At 40.2% G+C, this 25478-nt stretch overlaps 1 protein-coding gene across 8 annotated transcripts; it reads right to left on the bottom strand.

The window, feature by feature from the left end:
* Positions 1-390: 390 nt before the first annotated feature.
* ZBTB43 (zinc finger and BTB domain containing 43) lies at positions 391-25478 on the bottom strand. Of its 8 annotated transcripts, none has more exons than XM_034664547.1 (4): positions 25343-25461; positions 21478-21601; positions 4352-5823; positions 391-741 (listed from the first exon to the last, which is right to left on the bottom strand). In XM_034664547.1, the coding sequence occupies exon 3, from the start codon at positions 5798-5800 to the stop codon at positions 4397-4399; it is 1404 nt and encodes a 467-aa protein (XP_034520438.1). In that variant the 5' UTR covers positions 5801-5823; positions 21478-21601; positions 25343-25461; the 3' UTR covers positions 391-741; positions 4352-4396. The 8 variants fall into 8 exon arrangements, with proteins under 8 accessions (XP_034520438.1, XP_034520439.1, XP_019652051.1 ...); XM_034664548.1 differs by having other exon boundaries at positions 4585-5823; XM_019796492.2 differs by having other exon boundaries at positions 391-5823; positions 25320-25462.

The raw sequence follows: 25478 nt of genomic DNA, 5'->3' as shown, positions 1-25478 counted from the left end.
CAGGAAGGAGCCAGGGGAGTGAACCCACCGACTTCTTCTCCTCGAATCCACCAAGCTCCTTCCAGAGTATCTCTGGTGTACCCTGACCAGAAGACGGGACAGGTCTGCAGAGGCCAGCCTCCAGAGCGAAGCACGGAGTAAGGAGGGGATCTGGAGGCGCCAACAGAATATCTAGCACACCTAATACCTGATAGAGCTGGTGGGGGGTTAAAATGAGATAATCATCATAACTGCCTGACACAGCACATGCTGTCTCACTACCCACTTGGTCAGGCTATCCATTTCGTATTTACTTCTCAAAAGGCCACAATATAACTTTTATTCTCAGGGGGCAAAAGCCAGGATGAAAACAAAGACATGTGGTCATATAACCAGAGTGAAAAACAAAACTTTTACAAAGTTGACGGATAACATTTATTAAAACATGTCATACAAAAGGGCATGGTCTCTTCTATAAGAAGAAAATATTAAACAGTAACATTCAATTAAGTAAAACCATGCTGTACACTGAAGACAGCAATATATAAAGACAAAACTATTCAACTTTTGCAACACAGGCATAACATTTCACAAAATATCAATAAGATATGCACCTAATGATAATCTGTTTATCATCAAATGGTTCTGTGGTCTAAGAGTCACCTGACTTGCATAAATAATCTTCTGGAAGAAACATTGGGAACCTCATAAAAGGAAAGAAGGCAGCAGCAACTGACATTATGACACAGGCTTCAAGCAACACTAAAAAAAAAAAAAAAAAAAAAAAGTCACATTTGCAAAACGTGTTCCAGCATCTTCCCATTGGGCACTATCAGTAGAGATTTGAAATAAGAAACATGTACCTTTAAATATATAAGTAGCAAAGAAAAAACCGAAACAAACAAACCCTGGTTTTACTCAACAAAGTTAGTGACCCATGAAAGCAATTAAATGACAAAATTAGTGTGGCACAGATGGGGGTGGGGAAGGGGGTAAATATGCTGCTTGGTTTCCAGCATTCCTAAACGAGACCTTTACAAAGACAAACACCTGGATTTGGTGTGATGGAGCCCTCCCCACCCTCACGCAGGGGGCTATGGCAAATCCCCCTCCCCAGGACAAGCACAACTGGGCTGCTTCTGCTCTGCCCCCATGTCACTTCAGGGGCAGCTTGGGGATGCGAGTGCCTCCGCAGGAAGGGGTCACTGAGACCGAGCAGCTCTCCCAAACAGCTAGAAGCCAGCGCCGGGTCAGTTTAGTTCAGCAAATGGCCACTAGAATGGAGAAGACCCTTTCGGGCAGACTCTTTGAAAGTTGTGGCCTACAGAAGGGATTGGAGGAAGGTGAGATCTTGAAATCAGAAATCAACAGGATGGGGTCCGGGGAGCGCCTGAGGGTAACCCTCAACACGTAAGGAAAGACTACCAGTCCTTCCTTAGACAGTGATCCCTACTAGACTGAGTGGATTGCTGTCATGTGCAGATCTAAAATTAAAGGCATGGTATAAATACTAGTATTACATACCACTGGTGGTGCCTTGAAGCCCTTTCCCACTGGGATTGGAGAAGAACCACAGTTAAGACTCAAAGTAGGGGACATATACCTTGGTTGTAGGCCATTAACACGATCCCTGAAAGACTGTTTGGAAAATGTTACCCACAACTATCCAAACTCATTTGGAAGGATAAAGATTTTCTAAAGCTGTACTGAGGCTACAGAGAGAGACTATCCAACCCAGAATGGGCAGGAAAAAAAAGGTAGTAATCCAGTATGATCTCCTAATCCTAAAAAGCAAAGTTTATAAAAATTCACTCTCACTATCCAAACTAAGGCAATCGCTTTCTCCCCCCGCCTCTCTGAACATGGCCAGCATTTCAGATGCCCAACCACCTCACAGGGTCTGGCTGACCCGATTAGCAACCCGAATTTTAGGGGAAACCCCAACTACCATGAACAACCTAAAACAGCAGATGGCAGGAACTTACACTTTAAATTCTATACTTAGCTGATGTACATCTAAGGATTTCGATAAAAGACACCTTTCTTCACAACACATGAGATAAGTCCCAGCACAACTGACTATGTCCCAAACTGCCACCCAAGGGCTGCCCACCACTCCTGGCTAAACGAGAGTTCTTCAACATTACTCATAACAAAGGTGCTGGGCTAATTTCAGCATAACTGAAGAACCATGATTTTTCTAGAATATTTTTATTTTACCTCTCAGACTCTTCTCCCAAAATGTCCCAATGCTCATTTGAATACAATCTTTAATGGGAAACAGGACATCAAACCTTCCAAATCATTAGAAAATGATCTGCTAATACCATGGGAGAGGGTGATCAGCTTCTGGAAGAACAAAATGGCTTCACTGCCTTGGTACTGAAATCAGTAGGAATAAAAAAACAATTTCTTCTCACACATAACGGCTAGGATCATCCCTAAAACCCATTGGCTTCTAACATGAAAAAAAAAGAGAAGGAGCAATTGAACTCTGCTTGCACAGTCACCTCTATACACATCTGTCAGGTATGCAGAGAAAGGACTGTTAACCGGTGAAGTTTCGACACAAAGAGAATATTAATGTGGCAAACAACCAAGAGGTAATATCTAGTTTCTAGGTTAAAAAAATCAATATATATATATTTATAATAAAGTTTTAAATACAAAGTGCTTTTTATATATCGAGAATGATACAGTGTTAATGAATAGATCCCTGTTTTGTAATGTTGATTATAAGAGTTAACTGGTAAATAAGTACTTTCTTTCCCCTTCCGGACAACGTTCAACAAATACATGCCTTTGTGGCTGGAGCGTGAGGACTGGAGGCCATTGCTAGCAGTGTCTATCACATAAGAGCAAAGCCAAACTTTTAAAACAAAATTTCACCTCAAATCCAGGAAAAGTTATTTTTATTTTAAGGAAAAAAGTTTCCACTTGGAAATAAAAGACCAGTAATTTGTGGAGAAGCTGACATAAGAGTAGCACCCTGTCCTACCCTGGTGAGAACTTCAGGTACCTGACACAGCTTGAAAGCATCCCCAACAGAAGCTTCCTTTTTAAACTAAAACATCTGGCCGAGCTGCAGAAAAGGTCGCAAGAACAGCTGCTTTTCTTGCTGGTTTCTGGTGCGTACAGCTAAGTGGACTTGTAAATTTATGCAGCTTTACCTAGAATTTGGGAGCATGAATCTGTAGACTACTTTCTAAAATTAGGATTCCTTCTCCCCCCCTTTGAAAACACATTCCAGCACTCCTAAAGAACTGGCAGCATTAGCTCAGTGTGCCCCTCTAAGACTACCTCCCCCCACCAGTGTATTTTCAAGACTCCTCTTGCTTGGGCAGTTGTTTTTTTTCCTGCCGCTCAAAATTCTGCTACTCAGCAACTCTCACTGACAGTTGGGAGTGTCACTGTGGCCCCCATAAACTCCTTCTGCTCACAGGTAACTCTCAGCCATCACTTCTGGCTCGTTCCCACTAACTGTGGTCACTGACTGACCTCTTCAGGAAGCATCATAATCTGAGAGAGAAATGGCTGCAGCAGCCAATGGTACCATGGTCAGAGTCAAAGCCGGCCAGACGCCTACTAGCCACAGAGCAGATCCCGCTGTGTGGATGCTATAATTAAACAGGATTTGGGACAGCAAACCAATTAGAAATACCTATCTCCGGTACCCTAGAGAATTACAATTAGATACAATTGTCCAAACTAAATGTTAGTACTAAAATACAAAACTTTGCCTTATCAAGAGTCTGAAACACATCGTGACAGTGGCATCTTAACAGAAATTGAAGCTTGTACCGTAAGTTATTTGTTTCATACTTAGAACGTCGCCCTCTTAGCATCTCCATGGTTTTTAGTTAAAATACCCTTCAGGGAGAATAAAACCAGAGGAGAGGGCTCTGTTAATCAATTTCGCATCCTAGGAATCACACTATTTGTAGCTTTTACATTAAGTAGCATTTCGTTCAGTGAGGCAGCTACCAAAACAAATCCACATTACCTAAGTTATCTATGGTGAGAGCTAAACAAAATTCCGACATGACCTTGTAATGAGTGATCAAAACTTGCTGCCACCTGAAACAGAACTGGTAGGCTGGAGTCCAGTTCCAAGCGCAGGTGTCTCTATCACCAAGTCCACCTGCCTCAATCACAACAACGGGCCTGAAGTTTTACCTCGCCAGCTGGGAGGTGGGTTAACTTCTCCCCATTACCCACTCCAGGCCTGGACAGGAACATACAAATTTGAGGAATTAGATTTTTAAATTGGCCTACTTAGAGCTGGTCTTTCAGAAATATCTTCCATTTTTTTTAAGCTTCTCTCATAATAGCAAGTAGCACGCATCATCTGTGCCCAGATTTGCATAATTACCATAGTTTATTTTTGTGCCTGCCACTCAAGGGCCAGATCCTATTTTTAGTTAGCCTCAGTCGTATTCTGCTCAGCCTTTGCAGCTTCGTAGGACTTGGTACAAGAAGTCACATGCCTGTGGAAACTGTCCCTCCACATAAATCTCTTTGCACAGATATTACACTCATACGGCTTTATGCCTGTATGAATTTTCATGTGGCCCACGAGATGATGCTTCATTTTGAATTTCTTACCGCAGACACCACAGCCATAAGGCCGAAGACCGAGGTGCATGCTCATGTGTCGATCTCTCTGACTCTTGTGAGTGAAACTTTTCCCACACTGACAAGGATACAGCTTGTCGGTGGCTGAGAATCCTAAATGGGAAGCTTCTTCTTTAATCCCTGTTACCATTTCAATATTCTCACTGTAGCCTGATGCTAGGGCAGTCTCCTGTCTGTGCCCAATTAGATTCCCATCTGACCTCTCTCCAGAAAACTCTTCCATGGAAGAGCCATAGAAATCCACCTGCTCATCATAATTGCTTTCATCAGCTTGTTCGTCAAACTCTGCTTCCACCTTTTTTTCCCCGATGTGGAAGTCCTCCTCTACGCCCGAAGGCTGGACCGAGTGCTCCGTCTGCATGGTATTGATGGATTCAGTGACCTGGTGCTCATCATAGGGGGCGTGCACATCCATGCCCTCACATGCCTGTTCAAAGCGCTCGGGCTTCACATGGATCCAGCGTTTGTGAGCCATTATGCTGGGCTTGCTGTACATGGGACGGGTGTAGTGGAACTCGGCACTGTCGCTGGCCCCCTCCTCCCCATCCTGGCTCGCCATTTCCGTGCTCAGCCGGTCATGCTCTGTGGACGAGTTGCTGGGAAGGTATTCGTGCTCGGTGAGCTGAGATGACAGCTCGTCTTTGGTGCTCTCCTCTTCATTCTCTCCATCCCTCAGTTCTTGGGCTTTGGGGAAATCAGCATGGCTCCCAGAGCCCAGCTCAAAGCTCTCTACCAGGCCATTATAACTACTGCTGCTTGGAGACTGGTGGTCACTGCCATGATTTAGCTTCTGACAAAGGACTGTAGGGTTTCCCTCTAAAACCTCAGTGCATTTGTCTACCACATGCCACATCTGGAGGAAGCTTGCTGCTGTTAAGTAACTAACAATTTCTGGAGCAGGCATGACTAGGCGTCCCGTATAACTAGATAAGAGAATGTTCTCAAATACTCTTGGGTTCATCACATCAGGTAAAACAATCCTCCTGCTGTTTTTCAGGAGTACCTGGTCACAAAAGTAGGGTGAACTGGCAGCAAGAACAGCTTTGTGTGCCCGGAAAATGTGGCCTTGGACAACAATGGAGACATCACATAATTGTCCTTGCTGGCGCTGCTGGTTCAGTTTTTGCAGAATGGTGCTGGAAAAATCAGGAAATTCTACTCGAAAAGAGTTTGTTCCAGGCTCCATTTCATCACAAATCTTGTGTAGTGCTACAAGAGAAAGAAAAATTAGTACTAATTCCAGCCCAAAGAAAAACTTACTGAGCACTAAAAAAATTAAGACAAGTTCTATAGTTCCATCAGGTCCCCTTGCCTGTGGGCATTAGTGGGGGGAGCATTCATCCCTCAGAGCAAGGCTTTCTGGGGTGAGTATGCCAAAAACAGGAACCACCCACCACTCTGCACAGTATTAACTCTTGATTTTGCCTATATCTGTGAATGAGAGAATAGAATCCAGAGATGTGATCTGTAAGCTATACAAATCTCCTAAATAAAACAAAGTAAATATTTCTAGTCCAAACAAACATGGTACCTACCCAAACGACAGAATTTTTAAGAGACCTCAGATTCGATCCACATTTGCCAAGTTGGGGTGAGGAAGTGAGGATGGAATTGTGAGAAGGAAAAACTATGTAAAGGTTCTGAGACAAGAATGAACTTAGCAACTGTAAGGAACTGCAAGGAGACCAGTAGGCTAGATGCCAGTGTGTGAGTGAGGGGAAACGGGCTGACGTGGCCAGAACAATCTTGCCTTTGGTCCTTCAGCACCACAGGCGTAAACTAACTGAAGCCCCAAACAATGTAAGTTTCTCTGGTGGCCATCAGAATTTTAGCCCTTTAGGAGCTTCTGATGTGAAGCAGAATGAAGTGGGAAGGCAAGGTATTCCTCCTCTATCTGGTGGTCTCCAAGTTGTTTATAGACCAAAGAGCATAGTAAATATTGTCCTGTTACTGAGTGAACTCAATCCGAAGATAAAACTATAACAAAGAATAAAGGATTGCCTATGTTATTACTGTAAATATATTTTGTGGGGTAGTAAAGCATTAGAGAAAATTTCAAACAGTAACAATCAACAAGATAAACTCTGAGATCCTGCTCATGCCGCATAATTCCATGGTGAATTAAAATAAACCAGTAAACCCAAGAGATTTATTAGCACTATCCGTCACCTAGCTCTGATACTATATCCAAACACTGTTAAATGCCAGATTTTCTAAGTATGAGATTAAAAAAAAAAAAAGAAACAAACCCAAAGACTGAAAGTCATCTCTGAAAGATAGGGAGAAAGACCAAGAAAAGAAACTAATATTTCTTGAGTAATTACTATATAGCAAGGACTGTACACCTTTTTTTTTCACGTAATCTTTATAATGACTCTGCAAACGTGGAGACTGATATTCTCAAGTTCAGCTATTTCAAGTAACTTTCCCAAGGTTAAAATAGGAACTAATTTTTATTAAATTGGGATTTGATTCTAGGTCTCTATGACTTCAAAGCCTATGCTATTTTCCCTATAACATCATTCTGCCTCTTCTAGGAAGATGCCAAAATACCAGGTTACTCATTAATAATTTTTAAAGGTGGGGCGCCTGGGTGGCACAGCGGTTAAGTGTCTGCCTTCAGCTCAGGGCGTGATCCCAGCGATCTGGGATCGAGCCCCACATCAGGCTCTTCTGCTATGAGCCTGCTTCTTCCTCTCCCACTCCCCCTGCTTGTGTTCCTTCTCTCGCTGGCTGTCTCTCTCTCTGTCGAATAAATAAATAAAAAATCTTTAAAAAAATAATAATAATTTTTAAAGGTAAGACAGTATTTTTAGAAAGAAGTATTAATTTATGGCTATACCTCTTAAAACATTTCATGATAATTTAAAACAAAAATAGACCAGGAAACAAACTATTCAGGTATTTGCAATTTCAAGAGGAGAAGTTAAGTAGTATATAAACGTAAGACTTAGAAGTATGGAAATTCTGAGAAATATCTGGGTAAACAGATTCTCTGCTATATCACATCACTGTAGAATTTGGGTTTTATTAGCTATTTGAAAAAAAAGGGGGATAATACACACATTTGTAAAGGCATTTACAGAAAGTTCTTTAAAAAAGAAAACCAAAACTCTTCACCACTTATTCCTATTCCCCCTCCCAAAGAAAATCACCATTAACAAACTCATATATTTCTAGAAACTTCTATGTGCTTATATAAGAATTAATCATATATATCCTTTAAAAATCTTTACCCAAATGGGCTCATTACGTACATTTTATTCTGCATTTAGCTTTTGTCACTTAATAGATCTTGCAGAACTTCTGACATGGTATAGACTGATTGTGTCCTCCAAAATTCATGTTGAAACCTATTTCCTCAACGTGACAGCATTTGGAGGAGGGTTTTTAGGTGGCGATGAGGTCATGAGGGCAGAATCCTCATGAATGGAATTAGTGCTCTTGTAAAAGAGACACCAGGGGCACCTAACTGGCTCAGTCGGTAGAGTATGTGACTCAATCTCAGGGTTGAGTTTGAGCCCCACATTGAGCGTAGAGTTTACTTAATAAAAATATTAAAAAACTAAAAGAGACACAGAGACTACTTTGCCGTTTTGGCCATGTGAAGACACATGGAAAAGACAAGCTATCTATGAACCAGGGAGTGGGTCCTCCCCAGAAAGAATCTGCAAGTGCTTTAACCTTGGACTTCTTAGCCTCCAGAACTCTGAGAAATAAATTTCTGATGTTTATAAGCCACCCAGTCTATGGTATTTTGTTAGAGCAGCCCAAATGGACTAATGTACCACATTAGCACAGAAAGAGCTAATTCAGTTCTGTTTAATGATTATAAAGCTCCTGCTATATGACATACCTTAATTTAAACAGCTCTCTTCTTATAGAATTTCAATTGTCTGGGCTTTTGAAATTATGAGCAATGCTATTATAATATACACGGTATAATTATACATCTGCACATAACTATCTTGGCATATCTTTGGAAATATCTATAAGGTAATCTCTACCAATGGAAGAGCACTTGACATTCTGATGTGTATTACCAAGCAACCTTCCCGAAAGGTTGCACCAAGACACACTCCTACCAACAGTAAACAACAGTGTCTACTCCTCCACACTCTTAACAACACTAGACATTATCAAACTAGGAAAAAAGTTTGCAAATCTCCTAAGTGAATAATCCATGATTCATTGTTGTTTTGACCAACATTTCTTTAATTATGAATGAGAATGATATTCTGTATTCGTGTTTACTGGTCATTTGTTTTTCCTATAAATTATCAGTCATATTCTTTGCTCAAATAAATTGGGCAATTCATCCTACTGATTTGTAGTTTTTTTAAATAAACGCAAGAAATTAATTTTGAAATGTAATACAAATTACCCAATCTTTGCTTTTATGGCTCCAGGGTTTTGTATTAGACATAGAAAGGCATTCCCAACTCCAAGATTATTTTTAAAAAGTAAAAAGAATTATTTAGCATTTTTCCCCGGTACCATTTTTTAAAAAGCACTTAAATGTTTAATACACAAAGAGTTTGTTTTGGCATAAGGAGTAAGGTTGGGATCCAGCCCTTTTCCCTCCAAAATATCTAGCCTATTTTTCCAACACTGTTACTGAATACTAATCTTTTCCTTAAGATTTCAAGTATGTTCTGTGGAATCTTAAGTGACTGAGAAGAAGACTTTTAAAAACACTTCTACAAAAATAAATGTCATAAATGTCGTAAGTCATATTAGAGGAAATGGTGGAGTAGGAAGCTCCACGGATCAGTCCCTCCACCAAAACAAGCAGTAAACTGCTGAATAATCAGAATCAACTATTTCAGAACTCTGGAATCTGATCAGACACTTGTAGCAACCAAGACAATGCTGGCTGAAGGGAGAGGCTGTTGTAAGAGAGCTGTATGCACAAACCAACTATAATCCCCACTCCTCACCCCTGCGCCAGCCTGTGGGACAGTGGCCCACATTCCTAAAGTGGCTGGATCATGCCAGGGAGGACAACAAGGATTACGTGCTTCAAAAGCTGGGGGGTTTGCATTCTGGCCAGTATGGTGGATCCACATAGCTTTGTTTTGGCCCGCTCAAGCAGCAGTGGCTTCCCCAGCAACATTAATTTTTTTTTTTTGATCATAAGATTTTAAAAGATAAACACACTTCCCTGTCCCTCCACCCCCAGGACCTGGGTTGAAGTATTTAAGGAAGCTGTCAGGTCACAGGTTGACCACATAATAAAGCAACAGAAACTTCACTGACTACATGCAACAAGGGACATAGACTTTGCAAAATCATTTGGAAAAACTGTCATGCAAACAGACAACTGCAGCCCTCAACAAGTGACAAAAGAAATCCCGTAGGATGGGAAGAATCTGATTTCAAGAGTTACCATATTAGAATACATAAAATGTTCAAGCTCTCAACCAAAACTACAAAGTATACAAAGAAAAAAGAAAATAGGTGCATTCACAAGAAAAAGAATATTAGAAACTATCCCTGAGGAATTCCAGACATTGGAATTACTAGCCAAAGTTGCTAAATCATCTGCCTTGTATATATGCTCAAACTGCTTTAAAAAAAAAAAAAGACAAACCCAAAAAACCCCACTATGCACAAAAAACTAAAAGAAATCAGGAGAAAAATGTCAATAAGGAGACAGAAATTATGAAAAGGAACCAAAGAGAAATTCTGGAGCCAAGAAGAATAATAGCTGTGTTGTGGGCTGCACTGTATCCCCTCAAAATTCATGTTGAAGCCCTGACTTCCCAAGTACCCTAGAATGTGACTGTTTTGGGATATAAGGCCTTTAAAGAGGGAATTAAAATAGGGTTGTTAGGGTGGGCCCTAATCCAAAATGACTGGTATTCTTGTAAGAAATGAAATTTGGACATACAGAGAAATGTGAGGTGTGCACAATGTGAACATACAGTAAAAAGGTGGTCATCTGCAAGCCGAGAAGAAAGGCTTCAGGAGAAACCAAATCTACCAACACCACGATCTTGGTCTTTTAGCCTCTGGAATTATGAAAAAAAAAATTCCTATTCCTTTAGCCTCTGGAATTATGAAAAAACAAATTCCTATTCCTTAAGCCATCTAGTCTGTGGTGTTTTGTTTGAAAGACATAGGAAACAAATACAAATACAAATTAAAAATCCATAAGAGGAGTTCAATGACAATTTTTTTTTAAAGATTTTATTTATTTATTTGACAGAGAGAACCAGCGAGAGAGGGAACACAAGCAGGGGAAATGGGAGAGGAAGAAGCAGGCTCCCAGCGGAGGAGCCTGATGTGGGGCTCGATCCCAGGACTCCAGGATCACGCCCTGAGCCAAAGGCAGGGGCTCAAGGACTGAGCCACCCAGGTGCCCCATCAATGACAATTTAAAAAGGCAAAAGAAAAAAAATCAGCAAACTCAAGGACAAAGCAATTGCAATTACCCAGTCAGAGGGATAGAAAGAAAAATGAGGAGAAATGAGCACAATCTGAGGTACCTGTGGGACACCATCAAATGTACCAACATGCACACCATGGGGGTCTCCAAAGAAAGAAGAGGTAGAAACAGTATTAAAAGATATACTGGTAGAAAACTAATCAAGTTTGATAAGACAAACGCATACAGCCAAGAAGCTCAAAAAGCTCCAAGCAGAGTAAAATTAAAGAGATCCACATTAGACACACTAGAAGTTAAACAGCAAAAAGTCAAAGACAGGGAGTTGAGAGCAGCAAGAAAGAACTGCCTCATCACATAAAAAGGATCTTTAATAAGATCCACAGCTAATTTTCTTTTCTTTCTTTTTTTTTTTTTAGATTTATTTATTTGAGAGAGAGCAAGAGAGAGAGAGAAAAGCAGAATCCCTGCTGAGCAGAGAGCCTGCGAGGCAGGGTGGGGCTCGATCCCAGGCAACTGTCAGGCACCTAACTGCCTGAGTCACCCAGGTGCCCCTTCACAGCTAATTTCTCATCAAAGACCGTTGAGGCCAGAAGGCAGTGGTATGACATTTAACGTGTTAGAAGAAAAAACCGTCAAGTGGTAATTCTCTATCTGGCAAAACAACCCTTTCTTGAATAAAGGAGAAATTAAGACATTCCCAGATAAACAAAAGCTAAGGCATTCATTACCAGTAAACCTCCTCTACCAGAAATGATAAAAAGCAGTCCTTCAGGCTGAGATAAAAGAATAATAGGTAATAATTCCGAGGCATATGAAGGAAGAAAGACCACTGATAAAGGTTAACAACATAAACATAAAAGCTGTTATTATTCTTTTGACTTATAACTCTTTTTTTCCTGTATGCTTTAAAACGCAAACGCATAAAACAATACTTATAAATCTACGTCAATAGACAATGTATGAAGATAATCCATGACAATAACAACATGAAGGGGGAGGGATGGATATGTAAGAAGCAGAGTATCTGTGTACTACTTAAACTAAGTTTTGGGGTGCCTGGGTGGCTCAGTCAATTAAGTGACCAACTTTGATTTCGGCTCAGGTCATGATCTTAGGGTCCGGAGATAGAGCCCCATGCTTAAGAGTCTCTCTCCTTCTCCACACCTCCCCACCCCCCACTCAAGCGCACGTGTGTGCTCTCTTAAAAAGAAAAAAAAAAAGGAACTAAGTTTGATTAGTCAAACTAGGTTGCTGCTAAGTTTAAGATGTTAATTGTAAACCTCAATGTAACTACTAAGAAAAGAATATACATGAAAAGGAAAGATGAGAATCAAAACGGCATACCAAAAGAGGAAATAAATGTTTTTATTTTATTTATTTTTTATTTTTTAAAAGGTAATGGAGGAATTTTGAAACAAAAAACATACAATATAATACAGAAAACAGCTAAATGGTAGAAATAAATCCTTCCTTATCAGTATTTAAATGTAAATGGCTTAAACTCTCCAATTAAAAGGTGGAGATAGGCAGAACGGATTTAAAAAATATGATTTACTTGTATCTTGTCTATAAGAGACAACTTATAAAAGATAAGTAAAATGATAGAAAAGATATTCCATGCAAAGAGTAACCAAAAAAGAGCTGGAGTGGTTATATTATTATCAGAGAAAACAGACTAAGTCAAAAAGGTTATGAGAACAAAGGACATTATATATTGATAATAGGTTCAATCTATCAAGATGATATAACAACCATAAACATATATGCACCTAACAAGAGAAACATATGGAACAAATATATGAAGCAAAAATGGACAAAACTGAAGAGAGAAACAGACCAATCTACAACAACGGGTGGTGACTCCAATTCCTCACTTTCAGTAATGGATAGAAAAAACCAGGCTTAGGATCTACAAGGAAACAGAGGACTTAAACAACACTACAACAAATCAATGAGAGCTAAAAGAATACAGAATATAAAAAGTAAAAAAGCTCTGATACATGCTACAATGTAAACACTGACAACATTATGGTAAAATCGTGCTCAACATTAACTTAAAGAAGCCAGGCTTCTTTAGGACACGTTTAATTCCACTTATGTGAAATATCTAGAATAGGCAAATTCACAGGCAAAAAGTAGATTAGAGGTTATCATGGGCTCAGAGGAATTAGGAACGGGAGTTATTACTTAATGGGTAGAGTTTCTGTTTGGTGTGATGAAAAAAATTGGGGGGGGTCAGAAAGCAGTGTCGTTTGCATAACATTATGAGTGTAATTAATGCCACTTGAAAATGGTTAAAATGGCAAACTGACATATTTTTTTTACCATACATTAAAAAAAAAAAAACTGGGGGGGGGAAAAGTCACATAACTTTATTTTCAACTATGTCAAGGTGGTAATGGTCCTTATAATTTAAAAGTATCTGACTTCTGGGGCGCCTGGCTGGCTCAGTTGGTGTAGCATGTGAATGCGACTCTTGATCTCAGGGTTTTGAGTTCAAGTCCAATGCTGGGTGTAGAGGTTAAAAATAAAATACTTTAGGGGCGCCTGGGTGGCACAGCGGTTAGGCATCTGCCTTCGGCTCAGGGCGTGATCCCGGCGTTGTGGGATCGAGCCCCACATCAGGCTCCTCTGCTATGAGCCTGCTTCTTCCTCTCCCACTCCCCTGCTTGTGTTCCCTCTCTCGCTGGCTGTCTCTATCTCTGTCGAATAAATAAATAAAATCTTTAAAAAAAAAAAAATAAATAAATAAAATAAAATACTTTAGAGAAATAAAAATAAAATACAAGTATCCAACCTCTGCCCTTAACTTTGGGTGAGTGTGGTATTTCTACGTATTCCCTCATCTTACTAACATGCAAAGCCTGAACCTCTCCTTTAGGTTTTCCTGCTACCTCAGCCTATTTATAAGCTCACAAACACTTGTGATCTATTAACAGTATAGCTGCTGTTTCACTTTTTAAAGAAACTTTCACAGAAGTAATTAACTCACTAAAATAAACACATAAATAAGTAAACCAACATAAAATACTATATGCAAAGTACTGTGGGGGAATTTCTAAAATGATCATGGAATTGCACTGTCCAGAGTTTATAATCTGGTAGGTGAGATTAAAAAATGCATACAAACCTGTTATTCAAGGCAAAGCATAATAAAAGCACAAGAGAATTATAAACTCAAGAGAAATTCAGAGGAGGGGACCTGGTGTATCTTACAGTCAATGTATTTTTTTACAATAAATTTTAGTTTCACCAGAGTTAAGAGGGAAGACTTGAGAGCAGTATATAATTCTTCCCATCTACCATATCCTAACCAAAATAACCTGCAAAAAATGAAAAAATTGGCCTTGGTCCTGGAAACTAGAGACCAGAGTTATCTGGTTAAACATTAAGGACAGAGTGGAGATAGGGCCAGACTGAAAAGAGACATTACCCCTGTAACTCCACCTACCACCCCAGACAATCCTGATATAGAAGCAGCAATCCTGAGAGAAGAACACTAATGCCTGCTCTTTTGGAAGGTCCATCCTTGGCTAAAATCCCAGAGTGGACTATGGGACAGGTCCTGCAGATTAGCAACATTCAGAGCTGGCTGCATCGGAATATCAAAGGTTGCATAGTGCCTCAGCAGAAATTTTTTAAAACTTGACATGAGAGGGTGGGGCTCAGTAGGAGCCCCAGGAAGGAGGCAGAGACATTTGCCAGCTGGGCCAAAGAGACTAAAGTAGGTCCCTGGTATCAGAATTTCACTAACACTTGGGGTGCCTGGGAGGCTCAGTTGGTTGAGCGTCTGCCTTCAGATCAGGTCGTGATCTCAGGGTCCTGGGATCAAGCCCTGAATCCAGCTCTCTGCTCAGGAGAGCATCTGCTTCTCCCATTCTCTCTCCCTCTGTGGGTGCGCTCTCTTGCTCTCAAATAAATAAAATCTTAAAAAACAAACAGTTTCACTAACACAGAAGAAAGTGCACAGAGCTCAAGCTCTCCTAAGAGTATCTAAGCTAGCCTCTGGCCCAGCCATTCAATTCAAGTTAACCCCCGGTGTCAGGATGGTGCAGCCTGTCCTCCAGCCAGAGAGCTAAGAGTTGGTTCTAACAGCATTTGGGTATATGGTAAAAAAAAAAAAAAAAAAAAAACAAAAAACACCAAACAACCCACCCACAAAGGGGAAAATTTTTCAGACCCAAGCAGAATGTTTCCCTCTAAAGGATTAAAAACCCGGTTGGTTTCATTCTTTAAGTACATAGGGTCTGTAAATATATTCTACAATAACAAAAAAGAAGAAAATAGTAAGGGATAAACAAAGAGCACAGTTCTGTTTTTTTTTTTTAAAGTAAGCTCTATGCCCAATGTGAGGGCTTGAACTTAAGACCCCAAGATTAAGAGTCACATGCCCTACTGACTGAGCCAGCCAGGCGCCCTTAAAGAGCACAGCTTAGATAACATTTTTATTTATTTTATTTTTACTTTTAGTAGGCTCCATGTCCAGTGTGGAGCCCAAAGTGGGGCTTGAATTCACGACCCTGAGATGAAGACCTGAGCTGAGACTAAGAATCAGACACTTAACCGACTGAGCCACTGAGGTGCCCCTCTAGACAGCATTTTAATTTTTTAAAAAGATTTTATTTACTTGACAGAGAACGAGAGAGCGTGCCCAAGCAGGGGGAGAGGCAGAGGGAGAAGCAGACTCCTTGAACAAGGAGCCTGATGTGGGGCTCCATCCCAGGACCCCGGGATCATGACCTGGGCAGAAGGCAGACACTTAACCGACTGAGCCACCTAGGTGCCCCTAGATAGTATTTTTTAAACGATGTTTCCACAAACTTATGAAAACATGGTCTTTCTGAAAAAAAAAAAAAAAGAGCTGATGACTTAAAGATAAGATGTAGAGAAACTAATAACAGAGCAGAAATGTAAACAGGCAATCAGGAGCAGAACTGCCACAGCGGAAAATGGAATCAGTGATGTGGAAGGCACTCTGGGGAAACTTCTATCAGAATGCAAGAGGAGAATAAAAATATAAAAACAGAGAGAGAGAAGAGAATAAATAGAACAGGAGAACAGGGAATAGAGAGCCAACATATGGCTAGTTAGTGTCCTTGAGACAAAGAACTGAACAGAGTAGAAGGAGCAAATAAAATATTTAATAGAAGAAAATTTCTTTTTTTTTTTTTTTTTTAAAGATTTTTTATTTATTTATTAGACAGAGATAGAGACAGCCAGCGAGAGAGGGAACACAAGCAGGGGGAGTGGGAGAGGAAGAAGCAGGCTCATAGAGGAGGAGCCTGATGTGGGGCTCGATCCCACAACGCCAGGATCACGCCCTGAGCTCAAGGCAGACGCTTAACCGCTGTGCCACCCAGGCGCCCCAATAGAAGAAAATTTCTGAATGAAAAATTTTGAATATTCAGAACTCTTCCCTCAGTAGTGGGGACAAATTAGCCCCAAACAAAATGCAGCTCCGGTCTGTTAAACAGATCTTGAAAACAAGCCTCAAAAGGATCAAACTATTTAGAATATTTGCATAGTACAAAAATATCCAGAGCCCAAGAAAGTAAAATTCATGTCTGGTATCCAATGAAAAATCACCAGGCATGCAAAGAAGCAGGAGAATATAACCCATAAAAAAGAAATAAAAAATTTGATCAATAGAAACAGACCCAGAAATGACAAATTTATATAACTGGTAGAAAATTCTGTATTACATATGTTTAAGAAAATAGAGGAAAATTAACCATAGTAAGTAAACAGGGAAACTATAAAAAAAAGACCCAAACCGAATTTCTACAGATTAAACACAAATAAGCAAACACTAAGGAACAACAACACTGCAGAAAAAAGATCAGTGAACCTGAAAACACAGCAATAGAAACAGCCTAAAATAAAACAGAAGGGGGTGGGGAGGACAAAAAAAAAAGGAGGGGAGAAGGGGAAACAAAGTATCAGTGAACCCTGAGACAACTTCAAGGCACCTAATTGGAGTCCCTGAAGGAGAGGAGATGGAGGGTATAAAAACAAAAACTTATTTGAAGAAATGATAGTCAAAATCTTTCCAAATTTCATGAAAACAACAAGTCCACACACCCAAGAACCTCAACGATTTCCAAGAAGCATAAAGAAAACTTCACCATGCCATACCATAATCAAATCACTTCAAACAAGTAGTAAGAAAACTCTTAAAAGCAGCCAGAGGGAAAAAAAGCCATTTTGTACAGAGAACCAAGGATAAGAAAGGCTGAAAACTTCTTGTCAGAAACATTGTCAGTCAGAAGACAGTAGACAATGCAAGACAGCATCTTCAAAGTACTAAAAGAAAAAACTTGTCAACCTACATTCTATACCCAATCAAAACAGCTTTCAAAATAAAGGCAAAATACTTGCTCAGATACAGAAAAGACTACAGAATTCATCACCAAAAAGGTCAAAAGAATGGGTCTATGAAAACAACAGTAAGCCAGGCAACATTATTAATATCAAAGTAAGATTCAATGTAAAAAGCATGAAATGGGACAAAAGCTTATTGTTCTTATTTTTTTGCAAGTTTATTGTTAGCTGATGAATTCCATAATTCACCGTGAGGGTTATCTGGCAAACTATGTGTAGATGTAATATAGTCTTCAGGAAACAAGACTGACAGAAACATAACTGTAGTAAGAAATATACATTTCCCTCTTTTAATCCTTAAGTCAGGTAGGCAAAGGATAATTGGAATGCAGAAACTTAGATTGGTATCATTGGTAATGCTAATTTAAATGAAACATACAACCTCTACAGTACACAAATAACACGTCTTTTTTAAGTTTTCATAGGACATTTACAAAAAAAAAAAAGTGGGCACAGAGAGCATCAGTTATCCCCAAAGCAGAAATGCACATACACAGCACATTTGAGCACATGTGATTACACAATGTAATAAATCCGGAAATATTAAAGAATAAATCTTAAAAACCCTACCCAATAATTCAACAAAATTCTTAATTTTAAAACAATGAAGAAATTAAAACTGGCAAATTCACAAAATTAGGAAAAAGAAATAGAATACAATGACATTATAGAAAATTTAAGATAGGAGACAATTCCACACTAAGAAATTTAAAAAATCTCATGGATAAAAAGTTGTAGAGAAAAATATAAATTATCAGAATTAACTTGAGAAGAAAAAAAAATCTGAACAGATAACTGTGGAGAAATTACCAAACAGTTCAAATGATTTCCAAAAGCACACCGGGCCTAGAATAATTTATGGGTAAATTCTGTAAAGCAAATTAATTCCTATGCTGTATAAACTGTTTCAGAGGGGAAAGAAGAGCAAGGGAATAACTATGGGAGAAAACTTACTAATTACTTTTATTTAAACCCTGGTATCAAAATTAGATGTGAAAAAACTACAAGCCCACCTCACTTGTTAACTAACATAGAAAAATATAAATCACATGTCATTCTGGTTTGTTTTCTTTAATCTCTTGTGGGTCAAGCGCACTGTGAGTATGGCACACTGAAGAAACTGAGTTATTGCTCCCATCCCACTGAGGGCAAGGTCCTCACCTATGGTAAAACTACCACCAGAAAGCCAGCTCACAAGCTCTCTCTGAGCTCTTTTCCATTCAAGATCACTCCTGTGCTTCCTTCTACAAGCAACAGGGTGTGGTGGGAGATAAACCTGGGAAGGACTGCTGGGACTACCCTGCTAAACGTGCAATCTGACCTTTAAATGTGGGCGCTGGGGGCAGCACTGGAAACTTCTCAGTGATATGATGTGAAATACGTTCAGGAAAGACAATCTGCTGATGCACTTAAAAGCAGGAGTAAGTCTGAAGTACAGGCTTAATTATAAGATTTCAGTAGGGGCGCCTGGGTGGCTCAGGCGGTTAAGCATCCGCCTTTGGCTCGCCAGAGTCCAGGGATCAAGGCCTGCATTAGGCTCCCTCTTCAGCGGGGAGTCAGCTTCTCCCTCTGCCCCTCACCCACCTCTTGCTCTCTCTCTCTCTCTCTCAAATAAATAAAATCTTAAAAAAAAAAGATTTCAACAAATATAATCAAGGTTTGACGCAATGAAAGTAACAGTGAGTATGGAAAACAAAGATAGAATTGGTAGGACTGACTGAATTGGTAAGCAGGAAGATGCAAGGGTAGCGCAAGTGAAAAGATAACTTCCAATGCGGGAGAAAATATACGCATATCACATAACTGTTAAGTGACCTGTATCCAAAATATATAAAGAACTCTTGAAATTTAATAGTAGACAACTGAAAAATGGGCAAAGGATTTGAATAGACAGTCTCTAAAGAAGACATATAAATGAGCACACAAAAATGCTCCGTATCATTATTCACTAGGGAAATGCAAACTACAATGAGATATCACCCATTCAGATGGCTATGATAAATAAAACAGACAAAAACAAGTATTGACATAGATGTGGAAGGATCAGAACCATTACACACTGCTAGTGGGAATATAAAATGGCTCAGCCACTTTGGAAAACAGTTTAGCAGCCCTTTAAAGAGTTAAACATAGAGCTACCACGTAACTCAACAACTTTACACATAGGTATATACCCAAGGGCACTGAAAACATATGATATCCACAAAACCTTACACACAGATATCCACAACAGCATTATCCATCATGGCCCAAAAGTGGAAACAACCCAAAGGTCCTCATCTGATCACTGAATAAATAGAAGGTGGTATATCCATACAATGAAATATTATTCCTTTTTATTATGTAAGTATTATTGTATTATGCCATTCTTTGGCAATAAAAATGCATGAAGTGCTGATAGATGTGATAGCACCGCTGAACCTTGAAAACATTATGCTAAGTGAAAGAAGTTAGATACAAAAGACCACATCTTTGTATGATTCCATTTATAAGAAATGTCCAGAATAGAAAGATTTGTAGACAAAAAGTAACTCAGTGGCTGCCAGAAACTATGGGGAAAGGAAAGGGCAGTGACTGACTGCTAACTGGTTTTTTTTGGGGTGGGTGGGGGGGGGTGATGAAAATCCTCAAATTAGATTGTGGTGATGGGTATACAACCCACTGAATATACTAAAAAACTTTTAATTGCACATGAATTGTATCTTAAGAAAGCTTTAAAAAATAAAGTAATGCAAAGTAAACTAGTTACCTATACTGACTACGAAGCTTCCAAACCAGGTAACCAGGAAAATGCTGTAATTAGTAGAGATAATAACAGCATCTACTATTTATTAAATGTGCACATTGTACCAAAATCTGTACAGAAGCACTGTATGTATTTTATCTCCTTAGTCCTCAAAATAACCCACTGGATAGTATTTTTTATTCCTTTTGTACAGAATAGGAAACAAACAGGCTAAACTACTTCCTTAAGGTCATATAACTAGTGGATGTTTAAATTGGAATTTAAATTCAAAACACTTGCTCAGGCCCAATACAGCCTGATGATAGTATGGAAGGTAAAGGTGAATACTATTTTCACAAATAAACAACTGAAATAATTTATAATACACAACATATTCCTCAACTCCAGAGCAAATTATTTACCATCATTAGACTTAATGAGATACTAGCAATTTTATTTATCTTGCACATAGTTAAGGAAAACAAAACAAAACCCAATAGTAACAGTTCTAAAACATGCACACCTATCCCCACTCATTCCCTCCATAGCTCATGGAGGCTCTCTGGCTTTTTTAAAAGCAGGGAAAAACAGTGAAATATTGAAGAATCACCAAGCTCTAGATGACCTTCAAGATCTCTTCCAACTTTGATGAGTTTAATAGTAACCTGTATTTATTATACAGCTAAAGAACAGGATGTCAAGTTTTATACATTATTTAAACACAATTACATGTCTGAAAAACACAGATAGCAACACAACAGGGAAGCAGACCCATCAGCCTTGAAGCCCTCCAGAGATTTCTTAATCAGAACAGAGGGTAATTTGCATGCTTACTGTAGGTAGCACATTTAAACACAGTAAATACCACTTTAGTAAATCTAAAGACTGGCACAAATGTACAAAAATACCAATACCCCATGCCTACCAAAATTCTTTACATTAGTCAGATGCTTTACAGTTCACAAAGCAGACTGTGGAAACCTGGGTCTTGCAATACCCCTGAATCCTCATACTCATTTTTTAAGATGAGTAAACTGAAGCTCAGGAAGGTTAAAAGACCTGCTCAACGTCATATATCTCAAAAATGGTAGGTCAGGATTCAAATCAGTTCAATTTAAATCTATTATTTTTTTAAGTTAAAAAAAGTCACTCAGCAGAGAAGTTTCTCTGAAGTTAAATGCTGTAAGGGTAGGATGTAGAGCAGTGACTGATCTTAAAATACGCAAGAGCTCCTCGCCAGAAGAGAAGTAAAAGAAACTCTGGTCTAGAGCAATTAAATACAACTATATTATTATTTTTGCTGAAAAAGAAACCATTTTAGTAAATAACTTTAAAAACCTGTCTTTTTAGTAAGTTCATAGCTTACCTAATGCAAAGCTGTATTCCTGGGAAAAAACCCCTTATGTCAGGGCCATCACAAAGCAGTATGGATGAATAAGGAAGAGGAACCCATTTCTCAGTTTTGCTTCAAATTAAAATGGCACTGATTTCTGAAAGAAAAAATCATGTTGAAAATGTAAGAGAGATTCTGGTGACATTTACTATGTCCATGTGCCTTGCTAATAAATAATACAGGTGTGTGCGTAGCGGAATGAAAACTAATCAAGACTGGTATTTTTGGTTATATTAGCTTCTATTCTGTAACTTCTCTGCTTCTGTGTTGTATTTTTTATTTTTTTAAAAGATTTTTATTTATTTGACAGACAGAGAGAGAGCAGAAGCAGGGGGAGCAGCAGGCAGAGGGAGAGGGAGAAGCAGGCTCCCTGCTGAGCAAGGAGAAAATGTGGGACTCGATCCCAGGACTTTGGGACCATGACCCAAGCTGAAGGCGGACAACTAACCAACTGAGACACCCAGGCACCCCCTGTGTTGATAATTTTAGATTTACAGGAAAGTTACAAAAAATGCCAAGAGTTCTGTACACCCCTCAACCCCTCGCCCGCTTTTAATAACGTCTTACATTACCATGGCACATTGGTTAAAAACAGAAAACCAACACTGATCAATGTCTATGTAACTTTACAGAATGAAAATATCCTTTGGAAAAGTGTTTTCAGTCTCCAGACCATTGCCAACCAGCACCCCTACAGGTTCTAATCGGAAGACTTTAGCCAAAGAATTTAATAAAACCTATTTTAGCATTTAAAAAAAAATAAGCTACCTACTTGATTCTTGTCTCCCCCGAATTTTAAGCCACGGCTGAAAGTTTTACTTAAAACTTCAGGGCAAACATTCCATAGTGGTAAACTCTGAGATTCAAAAGAGAAGGTATTGTTCTAAACACTAACTCCCCACTTATCAGTCATCCTGCCATTACATTACAATATAGCCAAGGAAATGGTTTTAAATGCACTCTCATATTCATTAGCATTGGTAAGAAGCTCAAATCAAGAAAAGCAGAAGGCAGAAACAGCACTCAGTTTCAGGAAAATGATTAGCTACAAACCGACAAAATAAAGGAAAGTTTTGCCCTCAACACGTTACAAATAAGACAAAAATCTTTCTATTCCAACTGTAAATATAAATAAGGTAAAAAGGAAAAGTTCATGAAAATGATACAGAGTACATTCAACTGATTTTAAGAGCCATATTTCAAAATTTCTGCAATCAGGATGTGATGGCCATGTGGAAATTTTAATGTTTGCCACTGCCTGAGACAATGATAGAACATTCCTGAGAGCCTCATCAGTGTTTCTGAAGACATAAAGGAGGACACTGTGGAAAAGTACGGACCCAATTCTGAACTGAAAAGTATTCAAAAGGGTAGCAATGTTAAAAGTTTAACACTTTAACCAATTTATTTCACTTCTTTTTCTTTTTATTTAGGCTTTAGAATGATGTCATTTAAAAACGTCCAAATAAATCCAAAAATGTTGTCTCAATAAGAATTTTTATAAGCCTAGGGCGCCTGGGTGGCTCAGCCAGTTAAGCGGCTGCCTTCGGCTCAGGTCACGATCTCAGGGTTGTGGGACTGAACCTCGCATTGCATCAGGTTCCTGGCTCAGCGGGGAGCCTGCTTCTCCCTCTTCCTCTGTCCCTCCACCGGCTTGTGCTCTCTTAAATAAATAAAATCTTACAAAAAAAATTTTTTAGAAGCCTAAATGATTAAAAAAGCACATGTCATAGCTTAATAGGCAGTGTTTTCTCCTCCTTTGGTGGTAGAGAAAACAACTGATGGTATCTAGGATTCAATACAGTAGTAATTAAGCAGCTATATCCCACAAGAAAGCTTGATCAAATACCATACCAGCAACCTGGTAGCTTAAATAAAAGAACTAACACAAAGGCCTCCCCATCAGAAAACACACAGGAAATGACACATAATTTTGCATTATCATAATAACAGGGTTATTTTTCCAACCCTAAGAGTTTTCTTCGTGTAAAAAGTAAAATCTTCTTCAAATTTCCCACGGGTATGCAGCAGATTCCTGCACTGAATCCAAGGAACATGGAGGGAGAAGAGTCAGGGCAGGAATCTGCCACAAGTAGAAGACTGGAGGGAAGATTTTAACGAAATTTTTTTAACCGATCTCCTTTTCTAAGGAAATTAGCTGTGATGAGAGCAGGCATCAACAAATGTAGGGCATCAACAAACATAGGTTCAACTAAATGTTCTAAGATCCACAAAATAAATTTTTAAAATCACATTTTCAAAGAGCTGGTTAGTTCCAAGCTTCTCCAATGAGCAGTTTTTTCCCCCCCTGTACTGTGGTAAAATACACTTAACATAAAATTTACCATTTTAAAATGTATGATTAGTGGCATGAAGCACATTCACAGCGTTGTGCAACCATCACCACTATCCATTTCCAGAACTTTTTCATCATCCCAAACTAAAACTCTGTATCCATTAAACAATAACTCTCCATCCCCTCCTCTGCCAGCCCCCGGTAAACTATATTCTACTTTCTGTCTCTATGAATTTGCCTATTTTAGATACCTCACATAAGTGGACTCAAACGATATTTGTTCTTTTGTGTCTGGCTTATTTCTCCAGTGAGTACTTTAGTAAAGCAAAGAATGAAATCTCAAATTATTAGGTTTCTTAATAATTTAACTGTACATACTGACACAATCTCTGAACTAAGCATACAGCTTTCCCAGAAATCCTGCTGCTCCTTGAGCCCCAAGGGGCAGAGAATCTCAGACTGACCCTTCCTTTGCCTGCAGACAGGGCTAGTTAAGCAGCTGGAACTGAAAGAGCAGGCTCCTGAGAGTCCTGGAGGCCATCCTGCGGTAAGTGGATGGAGTCAAGGGAAGTCGGGAGATGTGCAGGCTTAAAAACCGTGGGTAAGAAAAGGCAAGGATTTATCAAACTACTTTGGCCCTGAGATGGTCTCCCGTTTGCCTGCCAGGAGGAGCTCCTGCACCCGGACACTTAGGTTGGGCGACACCTGTCAGAGTTGAGGCCAGACCGCAGTCGAGTCACTGAGAATGTCACCAGTGCAGGAAGCTTCACGGGGTCATGAGTCACTTTGCACGGCTCAGAGGTCCGGGCAAGCCTGCCCTGCCCCGCCCAGACAAACCCAGTTAGGAAAGGCACAAACAAGAAAGACACAAAACTGGCAGAAACACAGATGGCCAAAGAGCACGGCTGACAGGCAGGCCATGAATGAGAGTACAGACTGAGTGGGAAACACAGGGTCAAGAAACACAAGCAAAGTAGAGACAAATAAAAACAGGGTCCAGATAGAGATGGGCTCAAGAGAGAAACAGGAGAGAAATACAAAGTTGACAAGGGAAGAGTTGAGAGGCAGAAAGGGCAGGTGACAACAGGTGACAGAGACCGCAACAGAGGTGAAACACTACTTAGAAGTAAACAGAGGCAGATACCAGCAAAGTTCGAGTGCAGCCCTTCTCCTGGCCTTGCCTCGAACCCGAGGCCGCCACGCCGCACCCACACGACGCCCCCGAAAGGCCGGCGGACGTACCGGGGCGGGATCTCTAAGCGCTCTGGCCCGCCGAGGTCCGCCGCCGCGGGGTGACCTTGGGCGAGACGCTGCCTCGGGGACCTTGGTGTCGCGGTCCACGTACCAGGCTGGCTGGAGACCGCCGGAGTCGGACCGGGGTGCCAGGACTCCAACCGCCAGAGCGCGGCTTAAGCATCCCGGTCTGCGGAATGGGCCTGCCGGGCCGGCGGCGCGCACACGCCGGAACCTGCAGAGAAGCCCTAAACCTCTCCGGCTTCCCTCCCTGCCCTCTCGCTACCTGTTGTCCGGACTCCGCCGTACCTGCTCAGGGCTCCGCGCTCACATAACCCGCCCGCCGGACACTTTCCGCCACTGGCGTCAGGCCCGTTCAAGCCGTCGCCGCCGCGACCGCCTCAGCCTGCGCCTCCCGCCCCCGGAAACGCTTCCCGGTTCCGCC

Source organism: Ailuropoda melanoleuca, chromosome 7, assembly GCF_002007445.2.
Source record: "Ailuropoda melanoleuca isolate Jingjing chromosome 7, ASM200744v2, whole genome shotgun sequence".
Taxonomy (NCBI): domain Eukaryota; kingdom Metazoa; phylum Chordata; class Mammalia; order Carnivora; family Ursidae; genus Ailuropoda; species Ailuropoda melanoleuca.
The sequence above is the reverse complement of the archived record's forward strand: the minus strand, read 5'-3'. Positions and strand labels throughout refer to the sequence as shown.